General features: G+C 45.4%; 2 protein-coding genes across 4 annotated transcripts in view; both read right to left on the reverse strand.

Moving 5' to 3' along the window:
- The window catches only part of NLRP1 (NLR family pyrin domain containing 1), a 46863-nt gene extending 20412 nt beyond the window's left edge, over nucleotides 1-26451 (reverse strand). For all 3 annotated transcript variants that reach the window (XM_079132400.1, XM_079132399.1, XM_079132401.1), the window contains exons 1-8: nucleotides 26320-26451; nucleotides 25594-25897; nucleotides 24508-24672; nucleotides 22426-22626; nucleotides 17362-18979; nucleotides 13767-13937; nucleotides 5057-5227; nucleotides 1898-2068 (exon numbers count right to left, since the gene is read on the reverse strand). In XM_079132400.1, coding sequence (XP_078988526.1) covers nucleotides 1898-2068; nucleotides 5057-5227; nucleotides 13767-13937; nucleotides 17362-18979; nucleotides 22426-22626; nucleotides 24508-24672; nucleotides 25594-25876 — 2780 coding nt within the window. In that variant the 5' untranslated portion in view covers nucleotides 25877-25897; nucleotides 26320-26451. The remainder of the gene's footprint in view (nucleotides 1-1897; nucleotides 2069-5056; nucleotides 5228-13766; nucleotides 13938-17361; nucleotides 18980-22425; nucleotides 22627-24507; nucleotides 24673-25593; nucleotides 25898-26319) is intronic.
- LOC306656872 (tumor necrosis factor receptor type 1-associated DEATH domain protein-like) lies at nucleotides 5636-6893 on the reverse strand. The gene has a single exon (XM_079132449.1). The coding sequence runs from the start codon at nucleotides 6854-6856 to the stop codon at nucleotides 5918-5920; it is 939 nt and encodes a 312-aa protein (XP_078988575.1). The 5' UTR covers nucleotides 6857-6893; the 3' UTR covers nucleotides 5636-5917.
- Nucleotides 26452-26734: the final 283 nt, after the last annotated feature.

Here is a 26734-nt window from a genome sequence, read left to right on the forward strand (position 1 = left end):
TATCCTGGGATTCTTCACATGATCCCAAGGCCCTCAAGGACCCAGATCCTGGGTTCCACTACCTGCTAAAGGAACTGTCACAGGTTCCCTGGGAATCAGACTCTGAGATGGAGATAGAGCGAGGAAGTTTATTAGGGCATGTTCTTGGGTCAACTCCAGGACAAGGGGAGAGAGAGCAGAGGTGGAAACTGCTGTGATGTTGTCTCATTGGTGGCCGTGGCTAGCTCATGGGGACTTCTGAAGTTGGGATGAAATGACCCTTTGGAACTAGGATGAGGGACTGGGACTTTACACCCCAACACGGGCAGGTCATTGGATGCAGGCTGTTCGAGGGAGGGGCCATGACCTTGGGTGAGGTGGTTGTCATTGGCAGAGGACATCCCTGTGGCCAGCTACCATCAGCATGTCCAGTGGTGGGGGGATGCATCTTCATTCCTGAAGGGGCTCTGGGCAACACTTCACAGTGTTCACCATAGAATGGCTATTCAGAGTGATCACCTAGGTCCTAGGTGAAGGATATGGAAATGATAAAACTCCCCAAGACAGTCAGTGACCCTGGAGGAGGGAGGGAGAGAGAAGCCAAAACTTTGATCCTTCCAATCAATCATCTCCCAGTGACCAAACAAACCCTGGAAAGGAGATAACCATCAATCTGAAGATAGTAGTCCTGGGGGGAAGGATCCTTTCCCAAATAAATTCTCTCTCAGTGGCAGTGAAACCACACATCAGTCTTGTCCCCATGTCAATACAATGACCCCAGAAAGTCAGATGAGCACTAGATTCTGAACTCTGAACCCTCCATCCCTGCCCTATAAGAACCATGCCCAGTAAAAACACGTTCCAGGTGTTTGCAACCTTTTCCCCACATCCTGTTAAAGTCTTTAAGGACTAAGACACCTCCTAATGTAACCCACATAAACCCATATCTCTCCTGTAATTGGGACCATTTTCTACCCAGAAAGTAAGCCCATCTGATGCCTGACTCTGCTGCTGAATAAAAGGCATAGCTGATCCTTGAAGTCTGCTCTCATCCCAGTTATTTGTGCTTTCATTATGGTGCCAAAACTGTTTTGGTTATTGTTGCCTACACTCAGTCCTGGGATTTCCTTCCCAGAGGCTGAAAGGAGAGAATCCTGGGATTTCTGTTGTATTTAAGGTAGTTACTGCCTTCTCTGGGCCTCTGTGTCCTCAATCTATAACCTGGAATTGGTTGCTCCTGCTCTGCCCACTGTGAGGCAGGGTGAAAGAGCCTACATCTGCAAAAGGCCATGCATTGTTATTGCTGTCAGAGCTGTTCTTTGGGGGAGGAAGATTGAGTCCTTGAAGTTGAAGCTGGTCCCTGTTCACCAAGCCCAGGCTCCAGGAGCGGGGAGGCAGAAGCCATCTCAGGATTTCAGGAAGCAAGTTCCCCTTTGAGGAGGCCAAGGTTTGACAAGTAACCATTGATCCTGTATGCTTCGGGAGGGAAGGGTCCATTTCTGTATTGTATTCCTAGGGCCTAGGCAGTGCCTGACACATGGGAAACTAGCCAGGAATCAGCGTATGAGTAAATAATGGATGAAGCACTACCTGGAGTGAGGTGAATATGGGAAAGACCCTTAGAACATGCAGTCTCACCAATAATTATCAGGTGATCATGCTCATCTCTTGCTGGCACCATCTTTGTTTTTCTATGCAGTTTGTTTTAGTATAATCTACAAGGTGGGCACAATATTCCCATTACATAGATGAAGAAACCAAGTTTCAGATGAGATAGTGACTTGCCCAAGTCACACAATATAACTGGCACAGATGATAAGGAGTCCACACCACTTGGGCTATGCATTTATCCTTCTCCTTCTCCTGTCCTCTGGCACCCCACCTCCACCTCACCAGAAGGGACCCACAGGGCTCTTACCACAGGAGTGTGAGTTGGCAGGTGGGATGCTTGAGCCCCTTGTACAGCAGCCTCACACCATGGTCACCCAGATCATTCTGTTGCAGGTCTAGCTCCATCAGGCTGGGGCTGCAGCTGAGCACAAAGGCCAGGTCCTGGCAGCAGCTGGAAGTGAGACCACAGCCGACCAGCCTGCAGGAGAGATACACACAGGCCTTTAGGTAACTGGGGTCTGGTTAATTATTATGGCCCTTTGGTGTTCCTGGGTGACATTAAAGGAACATAAAGGCTGGGTATGGTGGCACACACCTGTAATCCCAGAGCCTTGGGAGGCTGAGGCAGGAGGATCATGAGTTTGAAGCCAGCTTCATCGACTTAGTGAAGCCTTAAGCAAATCAGTGAGATCCTGTGTCTAAATAAAAAATACAAAAAAGGGTTGGGGATGTGGCTCAGTGGTTAAGTGAACCTGATTGAGTTCAATCCCTGGTACCAAAAAAAAGGGAATGAAAAGATTTTCCTGGCTTGTGGTAACTTGGGAGGTTTAAATTTTCCTCTCAGGAAAATTAATCACTAACTTATGGAATTTAATTTGCAACCCAGGAACCACTCAGGATGTAGGCAACCTCCCTTTCTCACTCCTGTGTGAGGCATACAAAATCTGCCCGTGCACAATATGAATCTTGTATGAGCAATTTACTCAGTGTCTCATTGGTGTGTGTGGGTTTAGTTGTTAACCACATTGGCTCTGCCAAATACCCGAAGTCAGAGGACACAGGATGCTCAGTCGAGGAGAAAAACTAGTGAGTTTCTAATATATGAACAGAATTCTACTGGAATTCAGGGCCTATCCTGGATTCTCCAGTACATATTGGGGTCTGGAGAATATGCTGGTCCAGGCCAGGGCCATGTATCACAGGTAGCATGCTGCTCTGAGCAGTGCTAAGCTCTTTAGTCTGCCTTGTCTTATCTGTGTGGATAACTGTCTCCCAAAGTTGAGCTTCAGGTCAAATGGAATGAACATAGGGATCCATTGGTCAGCTGCTTCTGAACTTGGGGAAAGGTTCATGCTCCATGATGTCCAGAACAGTGCAATTCTGCAATTCTTACTATTCATGGGCCAAGCATCATAGGGAGATGATGGGATGGCTCATCTGGAAGAAGCAAGGATGGTGGGGAAGGCTGGTTTTACTGTTCTTCCAAATAAAGTCCCCTTTTACCTTTCACTGTATTCTGAAGTGGGGTAGCTCAGACATGCCCTGAGAAGGGGCTGGTGCTGTGTGCTTGGGGATAACTTATTGTGGCCTATTTAATCTTGGTAAAAAATGCCCCCCCCCCTTTTGGTACCAGGGATTGAACCCAGGGGTGCTTAGCTGCTGAGTCACATTCCCAGCTCTTTTTCACTTTTTATTTAGAGACAGGATCTCACTAAGTTGCTTGCTAAGTTTCTGAGACTGGCTTTGAACTCGAGATCCTCTTGCCTCAGCCTTGTGAGTTGCTGGGATTACAGGTGTGTGCACCACCACACACAGCTTCAACAATGTTCTCCTTAATTAGTACATCCTCTTTAGAAGGTAAAATTAGCAGTGCACATAGTCATTACCCAGAAATTCTCAGAATTTAATCTACAGATAATATACTGTGTCTCAGGCTACATAGACCTTCAAAAACTAATGGCAAATTTGTGTAGTGAAATTCCATGCTGCCATTAAAAAGAATGAACCAACTGTTATGTTTTGTTGTGGGACTGTCTCTAAGATCTATTTTAAATGATGAAGCGAGGTGCAGAACAACATTTGTGACCTTTTATACAAGAAGAGGCTGTGCATGTGCAATATGTATATATAGGCATTCTCCAGGTGATTGCTGTCTGGAGATCCTCTGCTCTTGGCATCTCAGTCCAACTTCTGCTGCCTTTGTCTTTCACAGCTGAATCTGCTCTGCTTGCAGCAGAACACTCAGGATGTATCTGCTGACCAACCTGGTAGTGTGTCACTTAAAGGGTCTTGGCTAAAAGGGGGCACTTGGCAAGTGGATTTTGATGTGAGACCTGGCTTCAAAACCCATTGCTACTGCTTCCTGCCTACACAGCCTTGTGAAAATAATTTAAACTTTGACTTAATTTTGTCATTTGTAGATGCAATAAGGACAAAATATTATGGATGTGACAGAGTTCCTAGCCTTCCAGGGATGGCTGATTCCTGGTGTTAGAAAGAGATCCTAGTGGCTTCCCTTCCCATCCTACTATCCCATTCACTTCTTTGCTCAGGATCATTGAGTGGGGAAACAGGTAATAGCTCTGTGAAGGGGAAGATTGGACCTTGAAAAGAAGGGAGGGAAGTGCAAATAGGACTAGAGATGTGAACAAACATCTCTTGGGGCTCAGGCAGAAGCCAAAAGGAGACCTCATGGCAGCTTTGAGACCTGAGTGCATATGTGTGTGTAATTTTGTGCATCAGGGTGGGGGTTCAGAGAGACTAGGAAGATGGGAGCAATCCACTTTTGTTTCCCTATGGTAGAGGGCATGGCTTTATCCCCCAGATGAAGACAGTAGTAAAAGACTGAGTCAGGTGGACACCAGTGAGTTCAGTTCTCTAGGACTGAACCCCATGCTAAGCAGGAGGACCTGTTACTAGGGAGACCATGGTAGGTGAGGACAGGAAAGCAATAGAAGCAAACACTGTCCTGAGCACGTCATCTCAGAACAATCCTATGAAGTCAGTGCTATTATTATCCTCCTCTGTGGTAGATTGTGAAATGGCCACAAAAGTTCTGTCCTGGTTCCCACTTGCACCTGTGCCCTTTGGTGGTGTCTTCCCATCAAGAACTACAGTCTATTCTCTACCCCTAGAATCCTGGCTTCTAGATATCAGGGGATCTTTCACCAATGGGACAATAGCAAAGGTGACTAAAACAGGTGCTTGAGAAGGGCTTGTACACTGGGACTTGGCCTCTCTTGCTGCTTGTGGAACCCTGAGGTTGCCCTCCTTAGTCCTGGTGTGGGTAAGCATCCCCTAGGGGAGTCTCCACAGTGAACTGAGTTTCTGCAGTCTCCTCCCCACACCACAAAGCAGATCCCCCTTTTCATTGCCTTTTTCCTTAATCTGCCACATGGTCAGCTTCTCCCTCTACCTGTCCATGCCCACCCTCACCAGACAGTGTCCATCAAAGAGGAACAATTACCATAGTCGCTGTAGCTTGCAATGATTCTGACTCAGCTCCTGGAAAAGGTGCTGGGCTCCAGTGTCTGCTATCAAGTTGAAGTTCAGCTCCAGCTCAGTCAGGGTCTGGCTGGTGTTCAGCCCCAAGGCAAGGTCCTTGCAGCTCTCAGCAGTGAGGCCACAGCTGGCCAACCTGTGGGAGACACACACATCCATGACCTTGATTTTATCACCTGTGGTTCAGTGTACACCCACAAGCAACCATGGAACACCTGCTGTGGGTCACATCTCTGGTCCAGGTGGAGGACCACCTCTCCCAGGTCCCCAGAAATGCACATGCTATGGTGGGGATAGACTTAGAAACAAATAGCAGTAGGTCAGTTTTTTTTTTTTTTTAAAGAGTTACATTTTATTATCATTGCTCAGTACTTGGGTCCCACACTGAGTGAGCTAGGGCAAGCAGAATTTGCGTATCTTGCTCACTACAGTATTTATAGCACCAGGAGTGGTGCCTGGGACAAGGAAGTTCCAGGTGTTTAGAGTATTGTTTAAGGAGTGAAGGTGTGAGGGTTGGTCAGAAATTCTCTTTTGCGGGTGGGAAAGGATGAGAATGACATTTATACTGTCTCCATTAAAGAATCTGGGGCAGAATCTCCCAGTGGTATGTCCCAGGAGCTCATGGAATGTATGGATCCTGGAGAAGACATTCAAATCTGCTCCAGCAGCTCAGAGAAGTAAGGGATTTAGGTGTGGTCTCAGAGTTCCAGTACACTTGGAAGGGGGTCAGCAATAGCAGCAGTAGTAGCAGAAGGGATCCTAGAGACATCCAGATGCTCAAAACGCTGCTGGGCTCCTGGCCTATGCTGCTTCCTTGGAACCTGGCCTAGGCCAGGCCTCCATCAGGATCTGCCAGGCCCAGCAGGTCCTCTGCCAGACTGGTGAGCTCATTCTCCTCCAGCGCCTCCACCAGGCGCTGCAGTGTAGCTCGGCGACCCTCAGCCTGCACGAAGCGACGCAGCAGCTGGAAGGCTTGCTGGTACAGCCCATCGCGCTCATACTCATAGGCCAGCGAGTCCAGTGCCGGGTCCCGCAATGCCCGACAGCCACGCTGCAGTGAGCGTCCCACCCTGCGCCACTTGAGGCCCACTAAACGCGCGAACGTCTGTTGGTCCTGCAGGTTTAGTGGCCGATTCACTACTGGCCGACCCTGGAATAGAAACGTCTGTCCAGACAAGGGCAGTGGCTTCTCCTCTGGCGGAGAGGGGATCAGGGACTGCGAGGGGGCCGGGACAACATCAACATCCACGCTATCACCCTGGCGCGCCAAACCGAACGTCAGATTGCAGAGCGCATCTTCCAGCTCAGCTAGTTCCTCGTCTGGGAGCCTGTCAGGCTTCTGGGCTAAGATGCAATTCAAACAATGCTCCTCATCTGTCAGGCAAGCATCCAGCCGCTGGGCACCGGCGCGTAGCTCCAGCTGCAGCAGTACGGAGTGTTGGGCCAGTGCTGCTGCCAAGCACCTTTGCAGCTGGGCACGCAGCGTCCCTTCACGGTAGACCAGGAGGAAGCGGCTACAGGGCTGTCGCCCACAGAAACGCAACTGCACAATCAGCTGCGGGTCACTGCGGTGGATCTTGAGTATCTGCAGCATGTTCTGGCCCTTGGTGCTCTCTGTCAATGATGTCTGCAGAGCCCTGTATATTGCCACCTTCTTCTGGGGGTGTGCATAGGCATCAGACAAAACCACCTTGTCCAGTAAGAATTCCAAAAACAGGTATGTGCTGCCCACCCACTCTTCATGCCCATTTGGCCCAGCAGCCATCTTGCCTCCTGCCCGCCTCCGCGGGGTCTGGGTTCCCACGCCCCTAGGTCAGTTTTTGATCAAAACTCTACAATGCTTTCCCACATTACTCAGAGTAAAATTTAAAGTTCTTATCCTGGTCACCGGGATCCATCCTGATGACCTGGATCCTTGTCATCTCTATTCTCATCTCTTTTAGCTCCATTGTTACTACCTCCTCCCTATTTCTTTTTTTTTTTAAATTCATTTTTATTGTAAACAAATGGGATACATCTTGTTTCTCTGTTTGTACATGAAGTAGAGGCATACCATTTGTGTAATCATACATTTACCTAGGGTAATAGTTTTTGATTCATTCTGTTATTTTTTTCCTCCCCCCGGACCCCTCCCACCCCTCTTATTCCTTTATACAGTCCCTCCTTCCTCCATTCTTGCCCCCCTCTCACCCCTCATTATGTGTCATCATCTGCTTATCAGTGAGATCATTCGTCCTTTGGTTTTTTGAGATTGATTTATCTCACTTAGCATGATATTCTCCAATTTCATCCATTTGCTTGCAAATGCCATGATTTTATCATTCTTTATGGCTGAGTAATATTCCATTGTATATATACACCACAGTTTCTTTATCCATTCATCCATTGAAGGGCATCTAGGTTGGTTCCACAATCTGGCTATTGTGAATTGAGCAGCTATGAACATTGTTGTGGCTGTATCTCTATAGTATGCTGATTTTAAGTCCTTTGGGTATAGGCCAAGGAGTGGGGATAGCTGGGTCAAATGGTGGTTCCATTCCAAGTTTTCTGAGGAATCTCCACACTGCTTTCCAGAGCAGCTGCACTAATTTGCAGCCCCACCTCCTCCCTATTTCTTAAACACACCAGGGCCTTTGTACTTGCTCCTTCTTCTGTGTGGAACAATCTGGAACAAATCAGTATCTTATGGTTTGCTTCCTCATGAGCTTCAGGTCTTTACTCGAAGGTAAGTCACTTGATGAAGTCTTGCTCACCACCCTGCCTATTCAAAATTGTACATCTGCCCCCAGACTCCCCACAACTTTGTTCTGCTTTACTTTGTCTATAGCCCAAATCATGCATTTTACTTGCTATTTGGATTTTTGTGTTCCTTCCTCTTCAGAATATAAACTCCATGAGTTTTGCCCATTTTTGTTACTAGCCACACTCCCACCCCTTGGTTAGTGCACTTCATAAGTATGTAGATGAATGTATGGAATAGCGTCAAAAAGGGGGGAAGTCAGGGTCAGCTGAAGGCAGATGAATTAGTGATTAATTGTGAGAGAGGAAGGAGGGGAAGGTGTGCCTGCAATGAGTGACTCCCTAAGGTGAGGGTGGGGTGGTGGGGCACTCCTGGTTGGTAGGGTGGATGTGAAATCACAGTACATTTTTAGTTTAGTTATGTTGGCATAAAGATTAAGTTTGAGGATATCAAGATAGCAGTAGGTCTCAGATGATGTTATGAGATACTTGGACTTTATTCAGTGGGCAGTGAAAGTGGGCCTGTGAAAGTTCTTGAGGATAGGTGTGATCTTTGTATTATTTTGAAAAGATCTCTGACAGCAAGTGGAGGATGCTGGGTTGGGCAATGCAAGAAGCACGGAGTGGGGGGAGAATGAACACCTGGGTCATTGTCGTGCTGTGGAGAGATGTTTCTGGGAGACCAGATGGCACTCAGTGACTCTTCAGATTTGGGTACCAGGGAAACTTCTAGATTGGATATGGAGTTGAAGCTACTGCACTTACTGAGAAAGCAGATGAGAGAGGACACAGAATGAGCTTCTCAGGCCCACAACTAAGTGTACTTGTCACATAGTGCCAAGTGCTCAGGAGGGCCCATGATTGGGGTTTAATTCTTTGTGGCTGCCATTTTGGATTTTAAATATGTCTATCTTTGAATATATGTTTTGGGAGCAAATTTGATGGAATAACAGAATCTTATCATATGTATGATCTTATCTCAAGCCACTTCCCTCCTTCCCTGAGCTAGAGGACTACCAACTTCTCTACCTCCTGGTGTCACAGGGCTCCAGTTAGCCTAATCTCAATTCAGTGACCACAGTTACCCTCTGTTCCCAGGGGGGCCTGGAATAGGTATGGGGAAGATCAAGGTGGGACACTTAGAACCATGGCACATTTGGTGATTTGGTGAGAACAAGTCTCTTGCACATTGCTGATCTGGATACCTCATGCATCCTAGCAATACCCTGGAGGGAGTGGTTCTCCCATCTGCTGTGAATTGGGTGGTAGAACTATGGGCACATACATGCTGTCTGGCTTGACTTTTGCACCCACTCTGGGGCATGGTGCATGGGTCTGGTGACTGTTGGGAGGGGAAACCTGGCATTTGGTGGGCTGTGTGCACATATTGAGTTGTGGGTGGCGTCCAAAGGAGTCTCTTTTGTGGCCTTCCTTATCTGCAGGGATACCCCTTCCTCAAATCCCAACTTCTCCCTATATCACCAAGGACATCTGGCCTCAGGCTTCAGTGAGAAGGCTAAGGTCATCTGGCTGGGGGTGGAGGAGTGGACTGGATAAATGTTCTGAAGCCAGACAAACATGGGTTTAGGTCTCACCTTTGTCTGCTACCAGTTGACTGTGGGCAGGTTTTATTGTCTTTGAGTTTCATTTACCTACCTATAACATGGATTTGCTAAGTCTATTGTGCAAAGTAGTTGCAAAGATCTGAGAAGATAGTGAATGCTGTGTATTCAGGATAGTGCCTGGCAGTATTTAAAGGTGCTGCCGCTGTGGGACCGGAAACCCTCAGCACCCCTCAAACTCTCATCCTCAGCGGCCATGCTTCCACAGTCAGTTTCTGTTCCTTTGTTCCAGAGGAGGCCAAGGCTCCTTCTTCAGGTATCTTTGACCCCATGTCCTTCTTACCTTCTTCTGACTTTGCTCTTTCTAGATCTTTGAGATCTCTATCCTCTTATCTTACAACTTCTCCTATGTCTATGTGATATGCTCCACTTTACAGGCTCATGAAAAAAATTTCATAGAATTCTTTTTTTTTTTTTTTTTTTCAGAGCAGAGAGTATTTGAGAACCCATGGACCACCAGCACCAGCATCTTGGGTATATGATGGATGCTTCTGCAGCATGTGTTCCATTTTATTTTATTTTATTTTATTTTATTTATTTTTTTATTGTAAACAAATGGGATACATGTTGTTTCTCTGTTTGTACATGGCGTAAAGGCATACCATTTGTGTAATCATAAATTTACATAGAGTAATGTTGTTTGATTCATTCTGTTATTTTTTCCCTTCCCCCCACCCCTCCCACCCCTCTTTACTCATAGAATTCTTGGTTCTAGCCCATTCAATGTATTTCAAGATAAATAAAAAAAATGACATGATCCTATATTTAGAAAATCCAAAGAAGGCTTTTCACAGTGGCATACACCTGTAATTTCAGCAGCTCATGAGGCTGAGGCAGGAGGATTGTAAGTTCAAAACCAGTCTCAGCAACTTAGTGAGACCCTAAGCAACTCAGCGAGACCCTTTTAATAAAAATATGCACTCAGACAGATGAATGGATAAAGAAAATGTTAAATATACACAACTCAGTCTTAAAGAAGAATGAAATTATGCATTTGTAGGTAAATGAATGGAGCTGGAGAATATCATGCTAAGTGAAATAAGTTGAACCCCAAAAACCAAAGACTGAATGTTTTCTCTGATAAGTGGATGCTGATCCATAATGAGGGTGGGGTAGGAAGGAATGAAAGAACTTTGGATTGTGCAGAGGGTAGGGTAGGAGATGGGGGGATGAGAAGGACAGTGGAATGAGACAGACATTATCACCCTATACACATGTATGATTACACTACCGGTATGACTCTGCACCATGTTCAGCCAGCGGAAGGAGAAGTTGTGCTCCATTTGTGTACAATGTGTCAAAATTCATTCTACTGTCATGTATAACTAATTAGAACAAATTAAAAAAATAAATATAAATATAAATATAAAAAATATAAAAAAGGGCTAGGGATGTGACTCAATGGTTAAACATCCCTGGGTTCAATCCCTGGTGCCAAAAACCAAACGAACATACATACAAACAAAAAATCCTCAAAGAAGTCCACCAGGAAACTTGTAGAACTGATAAACAAATTTAGCAAGGCAGCAGGATACAAGATCAACATACATAGATTTATTGCTTTCCTATACTCCAATAATAAATCTGTTGAAAAAGGAATTAGGAAAACTATCCCATTCCCAGTAATCTTAAACACAATCTGGAAATAAATCCAGCCAAGGAAGTGAAAGACCTCTACAATGAAAACTACAGAACACTGAAGAAAGAAATTGAAGAAGACCTTAGAAGATGAAAAGATCTCCTGTATTCTTGCATAGGCAGAATTAACGTTATCAAAAATCTCCATGCTACCAAAAGTATTACCAGATTTAATGCAATCCTATTAAAATATCAATGACATTCTTCACAGAACTAAAAAAAAAAAAGCTCTAAAATTCATTTATAAGAATAAGAGAAACAGAGAAACAAGATGTATCCCATTTGTTCACAATAAAAATAAATTAAAAAAAAAAAAAAGAATAAGAGACCCAGAATAGCTAAAGCAATCCTGAGCAAGAAGAGTGATATTGGAGGCATCACAATATTGGACCTCAAATGATACTAGAGAGTTATAGTAAACAAAATAGCATGGGATTGGCACCAAAACAGACCAATGGAATAGAGTAGAAGATGCAGAGACAAATCCACATAGATATAGTCATCTGATACTTGACAAAGGTGTGGAAAACATATGTTGGAGAAAGATAGCCTTTTAACGAATGATGCTGGGAAAACTGAATATTCACATGTAGAAGAATGAAATTTGATTCCTATCTCTCACACTGTACAAAAGCCAACTCAAAGTGAATCAAAGGCCTAGGAATTAGATCAGAAACTCTGCAACTGCTAGAAAAAAATATAAGCTTAACACTCCAATGTACTGGGACATGCATTGACTTCCTTAACAAAGCTTCTAAAGTGCAAGAAAGAAAACTAAGAATCATGTGGGATGGCATCAAATTAAAAAACTTCTGCATAGCAGAGGAAACAGGAATGTGTAAAGATAGCCTATAAGAATGGAAGAAGATCATCCGGGCATGGTGGTACATGCCTGTAATCCCAGTGGCTTGAGAGGCTGAGGCTGGAGGATCATGAGTCAAAGCCAGCCTCAGCAAAAGCAAGGTGCTAAGCAACTCAGTGAGCCTCTGTCTCTAAATAAAATGCAATATAGGGCTGGGGATGTAGCTCAGTGGTTGAGTGCCCCTAGTTCAATCCCTGGTAACTCCCCACCCCAAATAAGATAAAAAAAAAAAAAAGAATGGGAAAAGATCTTTGCTACCTGCTCCTCAGAGAGGGGATTAATATCCAGACTATATGAAGAACTCAAAAAACTTTATACCCCTCCAAAAAAACCTCACCAAATCACCCAATTAATAAATGGGCAAAACAAAAAACAAAAAACAAACAAACAAAAACAACAACAACAAAAAAAACTAAATAGACATTTCTCAAAAGAAGAAACACAAATGGCCAACACATGTGAAAAAATGTTCAGCATCTCTAGAAAACAGGGAAATGCAAATAAAAATTGCATTAATATTTCATTTCACTCCAGTCAGAATTGCAATTATCAAGAATACAAATAATAAATGTTGGCTAGGGTGTGTGTGTGGGGAAGGTACACTTGTCCATTATTGGTTGGACTGAATGTTAGTATAACTACTCTGTAAAGCAGTATTGAGATTCCTCAAAAGAAGAAATGAAATAACCATATGATTTAGCTCTCCCATCCATGGTATATATCCAAAAGATCTAAGCTCAGTGTACTATAGGGATGCAGTCACATCAATTGTTTATGGCAGTGCAATTCACAATAGTCAAGCTGTGGAACCAGCCCAGGTGGCCATCAACAGATGAATGGATACATAAAATATGGCATATATTCATAATGGAATTTTACTCAGTCATAAAGAACTAAATTATGTCATTTGCTGGCAAATGGATGGAACTGGAGAACATCATGCTAAGTAAACCAGACCCAGGAAATCAAGGGTTGAATATTTTCTCTCATATGTGGCAGCTAGACCAAAGTAAGGTGGTGGGGAATGAGGAGAGAATTCCATAAAAATAGAAGAGAAATTTGTGGAGTAGAGGAAGGGGATTGAGGGGCTGGGTGGAGGGACAGGAAAAGGGAGGAGTGGTGGAAAGAATCTGAACAAACATTCCTAAATACATATATGACTATACCATAGTGAACTTCACCTTTATGTATATCCGTAATGCACTAATTAAAAAGACTATAAATAGAATAAAGATTAATAGTGTAGCGGAAAGGGAACAGGGGAAGGGAGGAGAGAAGTGAAAGGGAAAGGGGAAGCACTGGGGACTGAATTGGAGCACATTACATTTCATGCTTATATAATGATGTCAAAATGAACCCCAACAGTGACATAAGCCAGAGTAGAAGAACATTGCATGATCTCACTTGTTTGTAAAAAAGAAATACACAAAACAATAGAATGGAGTTTACACAGGGGAGTCTGGGAGAGAATGCTATTCCCTCTGCCTGGAATGTTTTCCCTCTTGCTTCACTTAGTCAAATCCTCTGTGTTTTTTAGATCTCCTTCAAGTCACTTCCTCAAGAGGGTTTTCTCCACAGGAACCTTTATCTGGGCCTGTTGTCATGTTTGTTAGTATAGTTCTTTAATACAAACTGGGAAAAGATTTCTGTGTGGCTGTTTACCATAGTAGTACTGGCATCTGTCACAGTGCATGGTCAGAGGGGATCAATGGATATGTGATGAATACAAAGACTAGTCTCTCATCCTAGACTCAGTTTCTGCCTCCCATCTCCCACCTATTCCTATTTCAGTGCATACCCCAGGCCAGACTCACCGTAAGGTCTCCAGGTTGCAAGAAGATTGTCTCAAGGTCTTACCAAGATCCTGCACTGCAGAGTGACTTAGCGAATTTCCACTTAGGTCCAGCTCCTTCAGGCCTCCACTGATCCCAAGAGTGGAGAAGAGAACCTCCCAACTGTTGTTGGTGATTGGGGTCCACCTGGACCTGAGGGAGACAGAGAGGGGCAGGAGAGATGTGACTTGAATACGCAGAGTCTTGGTGCATAGCACTGCACAACAGAGTGGGGTTCTATCCTCCTGAACACCAGGCCTCAATTGGCAGTGCCATTGCCAGAGCTGACCCACCTGCTCCACCAACATGGTTAGGTGCCCCTTCTCTGTGTGGTACCTTAGTCTACATCCCATACAAGTGGCATACTGATGTGCTCTTCCTCTGCATCTATTTCTGTTTCAGCCTGGGGGTTCCTTGAGTGTAGAGGCAGATAGTTAGTATCTCTTTTTATCTAGTACTCAGGATAGGCCTTGGCATAGAGGAGGAGTTTGGTGATTTGGACCGCCATCCTCCCTTCAGTGAAGACATACTCTCTTTGGCACAAAATTTTGGAGTTCCAGTGGCTAGAAAGGAGATGGGAACAAAGTCTAAGAGAGGGACTTGAGGATGATTTTGTGATGGGATGTTGGATATGATCATATGTATACTGCATATATACTGCTGTCCATGTTGGTTTTCATGGGCCCTTGTACCTTCTAAGGATAGCAAGATCTTGGTGAAGATCCACAGGAAAGAGATGGCAAAGGGAATGTTCTAGGAGAGAATATTTACAACCCAGATGGGAGAGGATGATGGTTTTCTTTTTTTTTTTTTTTATTATTCCAATGCTATATTTATTTTTGCCATTGTTAGCTATCTTTATTTTAAGTTATATATTTTATTTTTAGTTCAGTTTTTCTTTTTTTTAAATTTATTTTAATTAAAAATCATAAATTTACATAGGGCAATGTTGTTTGATTCATTCTGCTATTTTTTTTCCCTTCCCCCCCCACCCCTCTTACCCCTCTTTTCCCTCTATACAGTCCTTCCTTCCTCCATTCTTACCACCCTCCTTATCCCTAACCCTAAACCTAACCCTAACCCTAACGCTAACCCCTCCTACCCCCCCTTATATGTCCTCATCCGCTTATCAGCCTGCAAATGCCATTTGCCTGCAAATGCCATAATTTTATCATTCTTCATGGCGGAGTAATATTCCTTTGTATATATATGCCACAGTTTCTTTAGGATGATGGTTTTCATATGGGAGTTTTAGAGTAGTCTCTGCCTTTTATGACTTCCGCCCATGTACTTTCTCCATTTTCACTTACCACTTTAATGATCTCATCTGCTTCTGGGGTGATATGGTTGATTATGAGGTGTCCCCCCAAACTCATGTTAATGAAGGAATATTCAGAGGTGAAACAATTCAATTGTGAGAGCTTTAAACTTATCAGTCCATTCTAGTTTGAATGGATTGGGTGGTAACCATAGGCAGGTGGGGCATGACTAGAGGAGATATGTCACTGGGGGTATGCCCTAGAAGGGTGCATCTTCCCTGTGCCTCTTCCCCCTCCCTCTTCCTGCTTCCTGACTCCATCTTGAGTTGAAAAGCTTTCCTCTGCTGGACCCTTCCCCCATGATGTGTTGCTTTACTTTGAGCCCAGAGCAATGGAGTCGACCATCTATGGACAGACCTCTGAAACCATGAATCCTAAATAAACTTTCCCTTCTCTAATTTGTACTTGTTTGGTATTTTGGTCACAGAGATGCAAAATCTTACTGAAACACAGGGCTTCAACTGCTCAAGCTATATTCCATGTTTCAGAGTGACATTTGTTTTCTTGCCAGATGTCTCTATTATCACACTCCAGTAACTCTTTGACCCATTAATGTCCAATCTTAATTCATCTTTTCCCCAAAGCCTCCAGAGCAGTGCAGAGGTGTGGAGCAGACTCTGAAACCAGCGACCTGCATGGAAGTCCCCTTCCCTGTGCCTTATTCAGTCTCCTTAGCTGCAAAATCAGGATAGCAATACTACCTGATGCTGCACAGGGTTTGTGATGATTACAAGATATTGCAGAATTGCTCCCAAATCCTAGTGCAGTTATAAACATTAATGACTTCAGAAATATAAATGCTGTCAGGTGTGGTGGTGCATGCCTATAATTCCAGTGGCTTGGGAGACTGAGATAGGAGAATCGAGAGTTCAAAGCCAACTTCAGCAAAAGTGAGGCACTAAGCAACGCAGTGAGACCCTGTCTGTAAATAAAATGCAAAATAGGGCTGGGGATGTGGCTCAGTGGTTAAGTGCCCCTGAGTTCAATCCCTGGTATCATCCCCGCAAAAAAATATGCTACCCATGCATCAAACAAAACAAAATAAAACAAAAAGATTCTCAAGGTGGCCAGTGTTGAATGAAACAAAATGTTAAAGATGTGTTATTCAAGTTCCACAAAACTAAATAACTGTAAAATAAATCAAATAATTAAAGTTTGAAAGGATGGATTTTTTTTTCAACACATACATAGCATTTTATACCAACTGAAAGGAAAAATGTAGAATTTATTCTTCAAAGTGCATGATGCTTGATTACAAGTCAAATAAATGCCTGAAGCCTCTCATCCTGCTATCTTCATTGCCTTGCTATCTCTGGCTGTCCTCCTTTCCCTTTCAAAAGCCTTTGGCCAGCCTCGTCATTTCTTCCTGGAATTTTTTTTTTGGTGGACTCTAGTTTCCTTGCTGTTCTCCCTGCCTGGACTGGCTGACTCAGAGCCTCTCAAATCTCCCTCTCCACTTGTGGCAGAACCCTATCACTTTCCCATAGATCTTCTCCAGGCTCCATTTGCCACCATGCATTCCAAACTTTCTTTCTCTGGCCTGGTGTCCCTGGTTCCCCTTGGCCCCCATCTGGCTTCTGCCTCTCCAGGTCCCACAGGCCACTGCCACCAGTATCACCTATATCCACATCCTTTAAGGGCAACATCATGTTTATAACCAAGAATAACTAGAAACAATCTAAAATGGCCATGAATAGGGGAATGGTCAAACCAGTCATAGAACTCTTCTGAGGGATTATTTTGAGGCTATTCAAAATGCTGTTGTATCAGACTTAATAGCACAAAAAGATAGTCTTGAGCTATTGAGCTATTAAGAAAAAAAAGCTGACTGATATAAAATGCATAGTATATCAAATGACTAGAAGATAAACTCAATTTTTTTTTTTTTTTTTTTTTTTGGTGCCAAGAATTGACTTCAGGGCTGCTTAACCACTGAGCCACATTCCCAGCCCTTTTTATTTGTATTTTTTATTTTGAGACAGGGTCTCACTAAGTTGCTGAGGCTGACTTTGAAGCTGCCATTCCCCTGCGTCAGGTTCCTGAGCCACTGGGATTACAGGCATGCTCCACTGTGCCCAAGCATGCAGAGGATCTTCAGTAAGTAGAGAACGGTGGTTGGATTGGGCAGTTAGAAATCATGGTGACCTCCATCCTTTTGCCCTTGGGACCAGGTTGAGTATGAGTGCCTCCAGTGCTCAGAATGTGTGGTCTTCATGGGACTGACAGGAGCTGATGAGAGGAAAGATCAAGATACTCACAGAACAATTCCAGGAGGCCTCCATACTTGTCCCTTCTGTCTGCTCTCATTCAGTTGAAGCCTTTTCACGTGACTGCAGAATTTAATGCAGAAAGTGAACACCAGAAGCTCCATGTCTGTCTGGACACATATCTTTGTTCCTTGGAAAGAGGCCATCACCTGCATTAGGAATTCCTCATCCTGAGTCTCATACAAACAGTGGAGAAACTCCAGAGAGTGTAGCTGCCCAGGTGGGGATTCAGCCTCCGCCCACCACAGCAGCTCCCATTTCCTTTTCTGAGACAGCCTGCAAGTGAAGATGTTCTCCACTGTTCTTGACCCCTGATTGCTTAAGAGGCCGAATAGGAAGCGCATGGTTGGTGCCCCAAAGAGGTTGTGCCTTCCATATGCTTCTAGCAGTTCTGCAATACCTCCAAGGCCATCAGGACTTTTGCTTCTTTCCTCCTTATCCCTCAAGGCATAGGATATTGCTGCAAAGAACTCCTGGAAACAGAGATGAATAAAGCTGTAGCTCAGGGAGTTGGGGTGCTTGTGAAGAACACCCATCTTCAAGAAAATGGTGATGATGGCTCCATTTAACCGGTGCTTCCTTAGGTCACCTGCACTGAACACGGTCTTTCTTTGCCAGATGCCTTCAGCAGCCAGAGAGCAGAAGTCCCTGAGCTGTGTCCCGAGGTGTGGAGCTGGGAAGTCCTGGAAAAGGTAGTGCAGACAGAGGGCTGTGGTGGTCTGAAAGGTGGGTGGGAGTGCTTCTCCCAACTTCATCTGCTCCTTCAGGCAAGTGCAGACCAGCCAAGACACCAAGGGCACGAGACACAAGGTCAAGAGCTCAGGATTTGATTTCAGCAAAGTTAAGGCTCTGTTTGCTTGGCTTTCGTCTGTGAAATATTTGTAGAAATATTCTTTCCTGCCAGACTCAGAGAAGCCTAGGACTTCTACCCAACGTGGTTGCTTCAAAGAAGGAATGAGTTTCTTCAGATCTGTGGTTCGAGCTGTGACCAGCAAGGAGGCCTCAGGGAGTATGACTTTCCCCAGCAAACTGCCCAGCAGTGCATGCATGGGCTGTGGCTGACTCCAGTGCACACAGAGCTCAGAACTCTGATTCTCCAAGACCCATTTTGGTTCATCGACACCATCCAAGATGAAGAGCAACTGCTCTGGCTGAGACAAGATCTGCCCAATGGGAGCTGCAGGGGCTGCCAAATCTTCTGAGATGAGCTCAGCCAGACTCACCACCTTGTACTGGGCCAGCTCTCTGCAGCTGAAGTAGAAGACATGCTGGAAGCGGTCCCTGTACAGCTGGCCTTCCTCCCAGGCTCCTCTCACCTGCCTGGCCAGTGTTGACTTTCCAATTCCTGCAGCCCCATGCAGTATAACAGTATGAGGTTCCTCCTGGATACCTGGGTCTGGGCCAAATAATTCGCTGATCTCAATCAAATGTCCTTTTTCCTCCACTACATCATGATGCCAGCTTTTCCTGGTCAGGGGATCCTGGCCTCCAGGATGAGGTTTTTGTAGAAGTAACAGCTGTGTGAATTTTTGGTGCAAGTCATCATTTTTCCAGGACTGTGTGTTGCAGAACTTTTCTTTTCTCTGGTTTTGGTATCTTTCTCCGATTCCTAAATAAGGGAGGGAACAATGGGACAAATGGTCAGAATAGAGGTGGTCATTCATTCATTTAACAACTGAATGAACTTAGGTACCTACTCCAAGCCACATACCACACTGGTTGCAGACAATGGTATGTTCTGGCCAGTGAAGTGGAAGGAACATGGACTTTTGAGTAGAAAATTCTAGTTCAAATCTTTACCAAGTCATACTCCCTGATGACTTCATTTCATTCAAATATTTATCAAGGGCTTACAATGGGCCAGGTGCTACTCTAGGAATGGGAATAAAGAGTGAACCACCAGACACAACTCTCTGCCTTCATTAAACCTATGACTTGGGCTATTAGCTGCACTGAGGCTGTTTTCTCATCTGTAAGTTGGACATTGTGATATCTCCTTGTAGGAGGAATGGAGGAGATCATGGATAATGGAGCAGATGCTGTTGTCTACTGAACAGCATCTTTTCAACACCCATCATTGCAGAACCTGCCAATCACATCCTTCTGCAAGCACTTGTGATTGTCTGTGGGTTCTCTTGTGGCTCACAAGTGCTGTGTGCCAGAAATACTGCTAAGTTAATACTCTAGGGAGACCATTAACTGACATCAGATGGGGTCTTCTGCACTCAGGACAGACAACTTTGAGGCATGTTCTGTATTGTCTCCTAGACATCCTCAGCAGCATCCAACCTCAGTTGCCGCTATGGTTTGGATGTCATTTGTTTTTCTGCAAAGATTCTGAAATTTGGTTGCCAATGTAGTGGTGTTGGTAGGTGGGGCCCAGTGGTAGGAATTTTAGGTCATGAGATAGGAGCTCTCATGAATGGATTCATACATTTCTTGTGGATATGGGTTAGCTGTGGAGGGCACTTGACTCCCTTTCTTCTCTTCTGTAGGCTCCTGCTTGCTCTTCTGCCCCCTGTCCCTCCTGCCACACATGGAGCAGCACAAGATCTTCACCAGAAGCTGAGCAGATGTGACCATCTGATCTTGGACATTTGGCATCCAGAACCAGAAAGAGATAAGTAAATCCCTTTTCTTTATAAAGAGGTCTCAGTTACCTGGTCTCAGTTACTTTGTTGTAGCAACAGAAAATGGACTAAGACAGATGTAGCCTGCTCCATAGTGCACCTTTGCTTGGATTCCCCCTCTCCTGACTCATTTACTTCTTCACTACCAGTGCATCTGGGGAATCACCTTCCCCCAAAATTTCCTGCACACAGATCTCATCTCATCTCAATATCTGCTTCTGAGGGAACCCAACTTGTGAAAAATGGAAAGATACCTTGTGGATGGTGAGAAGCTGAGCCATGTAAGGGATTGTTCCCCATGGAGGGACCTCAGGCTTCTAATTTAGTCATTGTTACAATCTCTCCCCATCTTTCTCTTCCCAACAGCTTGAATGCCTCTCACTTTCCCCCTTAGATGAGGTTTAAAGGTGATATAGATAATTCATCTGGGATGGTGAAGCCCAGTTCACCCCAGAACCTGCTGGGCTATATCTAGAGGTGAAGGTTGCTTCCTGTCTTACCTTTCAGGTGGGATGAAGAAAATCTGGGGAAAGTTGGGAGTGTGGAGTCAATTCATATTATTAGTCCTTGTGAGATTGCAGCTTCAGGGGCCAACTCACCTCTGAAATCATAATCTATAGGTCTGTCTTTATTGTTTTTTGTGAGAACATTTCTAGTAATGGGAGCATCTTCTAGGAACAACAGGATGGTTACCTGGGGCCATGGTTCACCCTGCTCAGGCTGTGCCAGTTGAGATGCCAAGAGAGGATTACCTCTTCTGATGTCGCTTTTTCTAAAACCTCCTAGTTTTTATGGATCTGTGACCATGGACCACCCTCTTGAATCAGGTCACACTTAAAAAATATTTTCTTTCTTGAATTAAGTAATTCTTAAAAAAATTCTCTACCTTGAATGAATTTCATTTTAATGTTATGCCCCTGACCAGGTGTTGGCCAGTTCCATTCAAATCCCAAAAAACGGGAGGCTGGCTAGATTTGGCCTGTTTGCCAGTCCCAAACAGCCACCTGTTTTTGTACAAATTGCAAGCTGAGAATGACTGTTATACTTTTAAATGGTTGAAAAAAATCAAAAGATGAATATCATTTCATGTGGTGACAATTATATGATATTCAAAATTTAGTGTCCATGAATACAGTGTCATTGGGACACAGTTATGACAGCATGTTGGTATATTGTCTATGGTTGCTTTGAGGCTGTGATGGCAGGTTTGAGTAGTTGTGACAAAGACCACAGAGTTGAAATATTGTATACCATTTCCCTTACACAGGCAAAATTTCCTCCTTTGTTCTTGATCAATCAAAAAGTCTGCCTTGTGATTTTTGTACTTGTTGTGAAACTTCAAGAATTCCTTAAGAATCTATAATCAGGGAAAACTGTATCTCTCTTGAATTGGTCTTTTCTGGCCTTATTGATAATAGCTACTATGTAACCCATTATATTGCCCTTTATGCTCTGCTTACCAGGATGCTCAGAACTAAGGGAACCTTTAATTTTCCTTCATGTTTTTCGTTCTTGTTTTTTTCATTTTTTAATGGTTATTGCATTCTAGTAATATTGCATTGGTATGTTTCTGTAAGATGCCTCTACTCCTTCCTATTTTCCTGCCTTTCCTCATTTCCTCCCTCCCTTCTTCTTTCCTCTTTCTTTCTTTTTTTTTTTTTTTGGATGGGAAGTGGTGTGACTAATTAAATCAGTTAATACACATTGAGCCTAGGCCACATTTTAGGCCCATGAATTCTGTAAGTTAACTCCCAGCTGTGTGTAGAAGGAATCTTTAATTCAACATCTTAGATACCAAGGGAGCATCTCCTAACATGAGTTAAGACCATGGCACTAGGAGCCAGTGTGGCTGTGGCTTTGGAATGACTGCCCTCATTGCCTTCATGGCAGAGGGAGTAGGTTATAGGGGTTAAAGTTGTGGACTGTGGTGTTGGGGAGAAGGAAGGCTGAATTCTGCTCTGCCCCTAATTGTGAGACATTACTTTTTTCATCCTCAGTTTTCTCATCTGCAAGGTGGGACAATAACAGTGGTTGTGAAATTTAAATAGAATGTGCAAATGAAGCATTGGGCACAGGGCCTGATGTGAAGTGGGGTATCCCTCAAACACTTGCAGGCATGTGACTTTCTCTAGACCACTTCCAGCAGGGGTTGGTGAGAAGCTCTGTGGACCTCAAATAGAGCTTTCCTGGTCCCTGGGCAGTGGAGTATGTTTCTTGTGTTGGAGAATACACCCACATTCTCATTTTGAGGGGTTTCCTGGAAGCAGTGCCTTGGTCCTGTGGTGAGATTCAGTGGCAGGGTTCCTAGGGAACAGATTCAGAGGTTTTCTGGGTCCTCTGCTCACCTGCCAACCTGGCCCCCTGGGGCCTGATTTGTTCATGCTTTGTACTCCTGCCCTGCCCCAGGAGCTCAGCAAGACCTCACCTGTGTAACAGTTTCCAGATGTTTCAGGCAGTAGCCACTCAGTCTCAGGAGCTCCCTGATGACTTGGTTCTGGGTTGATCTGAGGTGGAGGTTCCCGGCCCCCCAGCACTGTGGAGGTTGGGGGATTGGGTGACTCTTGGCTTGGAGACTCTTGGTCTGTGGAGCTTGAAGGAGCTTGGAGAAGAAACAAGGAAGGGTATCCTGGGCAGGCGGTGGGGATGACAGAAAAGAAATGGCTAGTTACTGAATATCTGTTTTATTTCAGACACATTTTTTTTTTTTATCTCTCTCTCTCTCTCTCTTTTTTTTTTTTTTTTTGGTGCTACTGGGGATTAAACCCAGGGCTTTGTGCATGATAGGCAAGTGCTCTACCACTGAGCTATTTCCCCAGTCCCTGGAAAGATGCATTTTGACTCTCACAACAATCTTGTGGCATAGTTGTTAAAATCTTATTTTTAAAGTCATGTAAAGGTAGATGTAGAGTTTTATTTTCCTATCAGCTGGTCTGAAATATTTTGGTGGGAGTACAATGTGTTTAAGGTAGAAAGATTTTGATGAGCTGGGTGGTGGTGGATGCTTGTAATCCCAGCAGCCCGCCAGTCTGAGGTAGGAGGATCATGAGTTCAAAGTCAGCGTCAGCAAATTGAGGTGCTAAGCAACTCAGTGAGACCCTGTCTCTAAATAAAATACAAAAATAGGGCTGGGGATGTGACTCAGTTGTTGAGTGTCCCTGAGTTCAAAACCTGGTGCCCCCCACCCCTACAAAAAATGATTTTGATGAACCTCTTGAGGACAAAACTCTCTATTTCAAATAACCACAGTTATTGCAGCATCCTAGGGAGGGTGGGTCCTCTTTACTGCAATGCACTGGTTTGCAAGGCACTGAAAACTCAGGTTATACAAGTTGGAGGTAGAGTGGAATTGTTCCAAGTAGTAGAGGGGGAAGAGCCAATGAGTCTGGGTATTGTGCTGGGCAATGGGAAGAGGAGGATGCTGTTGGCATAAATGGGGACCTTTGTGGGGGGAGACATGTGAGCAGTCTAGCCCCTCCTATAATATCTGTGGTAGAGTCTTTGCTCAAATTTTGTGCAAGTGGATTTGTGTGTGTGTGTGTGTGTGTGTGTGTGTGTGTGTGTGTGCACGCACGCGTATAGCTCAATTCTACACTGTGGAGTTGGAGGTGGCACAAGGAGCTAAAACTAAGTAGCATGAAGTCTCTCAGATGAGAGTGGAAAGGCTTGTTCCACATCACACAATAAGCCGGTGAAGTCAGGATGAAAACTGAGGGCAATGGAGTTGGAGCCTTCGTTCCCCCATGCCAGAGCTTGGGAGCAGAGGGGTGTGAGTGGGTACAGGGGAGAGGGAAGGGAGGAAGGGGAAGGGAAGGGGGTACAGATGGGACTTTCACAAAGCAGGGGCAGGGTGGAGAAGAAAATAACTTCCCCAGGCATGGATTGTTCTGGATTCTAGCCCTGGCTCTACCCCTAAGTGCTTGTGAGCTTGAACAGGTGGGCTAATCTCTCTAGCTCTTCTGCACTGGCAAGAAGTGGCCATTTTGATGTTGGGAAGGGACAGGAAGAGGCAGGGGTATAGCTGAGATTTGTACCCTGGTGACCAAAATGGTGGAGAATAAAATAAGAGAAGTTAGGAAAGGGAACTGGTTGGGGCCGAGGAATGAACCTAGCCTCTTCTTGGGGTCCATCTGGAGAATAGAGCCCTCCTTTCTACTTCTGGACTACCCTGACCCCACGGATCTTCAGTAGCCACCAAGATTATGCACTGAGCTCTGCCTGGTCAAGGACTTTGCCACCATGAAATCAGTTGGGTAAGACTGATGCACATGGGTCTCATTTTCCCCATCTGTCAAATGGAAAGGGGAGCAGTCTCAGCACCAAGAGGTCCCTGAACAACCATTACTTCCAGCCTTATTGCGTTCACTACCCTATCCTGGCTCCTTCATCGTTCCTCATAGTACCCCCATCCAGGTCCCCATGCAGGTACATGGTTACCTGTGGGGATCCACTGGCTGACTCACCCCTTCCTCCTGTCCCAGGGCTGTCAACTCAATTCAGCAAACCTCACCTTTCTGGATGTATCCAAGTGTGTCAGGAAAAATTCTTCTCTTTGATTCCTTGGTGCATCCCGGGCCAGAATAACCCCAGAGCTTCAGCACCTCTGTGGAGGTGGGCGAGCTGGGGGACTCCATGGTGGGTATACTTGGAGAGCTGAGGACTGAGGGAGAGTGGCCTATGGGAAGGAGACAGAGGTTGAAGGCTTGTCAGAGGGGCAGGGACAGGAGCAGACTGAGACTGGGGTTCTTCATATTAATCAGGCCCCAATTCTTAACCAAATGAGGTCAGGAGAAATCCATGAGCCTACTAAAGACCTCCATAACCTCCCCCACAGACTCATCCAGAGAATGATGGCCTCACAGTCATTACTGGGCAAAAAAGTCCTGATCTGGGGTTCAGGAAGTTTGCACACCAGTCCTGGTTCTAATGTTATCTCTTTGATAAGTTAACACTATGCTCTGAGCTTCTACTCTCCCATGTGGGGCTACCAGCTTCTGCCTGCCAGGGTTGCCAATACAATAATAGTAGCAGCAGCAATAGCAAGAGCTTGTATTTATTGAGAATTTACTGTATAGTGGACTGTGCTAAAGGTTTCACATGGATTATCTCTTTTAACCCTCACATGGAGCAAGGAGACAGGCTCTTACTTTCCCATTTTATAGATGGAGAAACTGAGGCAGAGTAGTGAAGTGATTTGCCCAGGGTGGCAATGCTGTGACAGAAGGCTGCCTCTGCTCTGCTCCCAGTCTGTGTTCATAGCTACAATGCTTTGCAAGGGCTTCTTGGGGAGCTGGGCTTGAAATCTGTGCCCGCTCTTCTCTGTACCCTTCTGAATGCCAGCCTCTCCATCACCAGCTCTTCAAGGAGCTGTGAGGACCACATGGGGGATGGTAATGCACTTGAATAGAAGAGGGTATAGGGAAAGGGAGCCCCTTTACAAGAGCCCCCCAGTAAGCCTTCCATCAGCCTAGCCTGGCACCTGGATGCTCCTTTGGGCAACCCCAAGCCACCCACCTAGAGGTGGCTTGGTGGGAGGGTTCAGTGGTGGTAGTGGGGGGTCCCAGTGGGACTGGAGTGGGGGTCTTTTTCAACTTACTTGATATCAAGGCTCTCTCTTCCTTGGCCTGGGCACACAGCAGATTCAGGCCCATCTGTTCCCAGGTGTGGAGGGCCAGGTCCCAGGCTTTCTGCTCCCCATACTGAGCCACCAGTTGCAAGGACACCTCCATGCCACTTGCCTTCTCTGCTTGAGCTGGTGTCACCCCAGAAGAGCACCCAAAGAATGTTTTGTTGGATAGACGAAGCTGGAACTCCTTTAGCTCCTCCTTCTTTAGTAGCTCCAAGTAATGGGCCAGCTGGTCCTGGGTTCCTCCAGCCATCTCTGCCCCAGGCAGGGGAGCCTTGGAGATATTCACGGGGGTAGGTGATGGGTGAGTGAGTGGGTGATGAATGGCATCAGGCAGGTAGAAAACAGTGTCTTCCTTTGCTGCCCCCTACCATTCTCAATGCACGACTCTCAAGGGACCATTTCTCTTGGCCTGGCAAACTCCTCTTCAGCATTTGGATCTCAGTTTTGTAAACTGAGGATATCTACCAATAGATGGTGTTGGGAGGAGAGAGGGGAGAGGGGTGGTAGGAAAAACCACAGAACAGATGAGCCCCAAGGGGACCAGAAGACACTGGAAGAAGTCAGATTCCATGGAGGTGCTGGGGCAGGGCCCAGGGCTAGTCAGGGAGGGTGATGGGGAGAAGGAATGGAGGATGGAGGGGTGGGAAGATGGAGGAATGGGGAGATGAGGGTGAGGGTGTGACTGGCACTTACTATTCTGGATTCCTCAGATTCTTCCTTCTCCTGGGATCTGGACTCCTGGATCAACCCTTGAGTTACAGCACCGAGAGGGGGTGAGGTGGGGGGCAAATGCCCTGCAGGGGTGGGTTCAGAGCCCAGGACTGAGCTCAGGGCTGCCCATTTGCAGGTCTCTCCAGAATCCTCCTGTTTGGGACATCTTCTAGTTGAGAATGACCCAGAGCAGGAAGGAAAATCACCCAGAGGGAACATATGAGGGGTGTGGTCTAGGGAGGGCACAGGCCAGGCCAGGCCTATTGCTACATCAAGGACACAGACACAAGCCTTGTACAGGTGCACATAGCACCCTGCCACCCATTACCTAGACCCAGGGTGCAGACTCTCCAGCAGGGACTGGGGGCCTGGGCCCTGGCTCTCAGGGTAGGTGGCG

Source organism: Sciurus vulgaris, assembly GCF_902686455.1.
Source record: "Sciurus vulgaris genome assembly, chromosome: 3".
In the NCBI taxonomy this organism is placed as follows: Eukaryota; Metazoa; Chordata; class Mammalia; order Rodentia; family Sciuridae; genus Sciurus; species Sciurus vulgaris.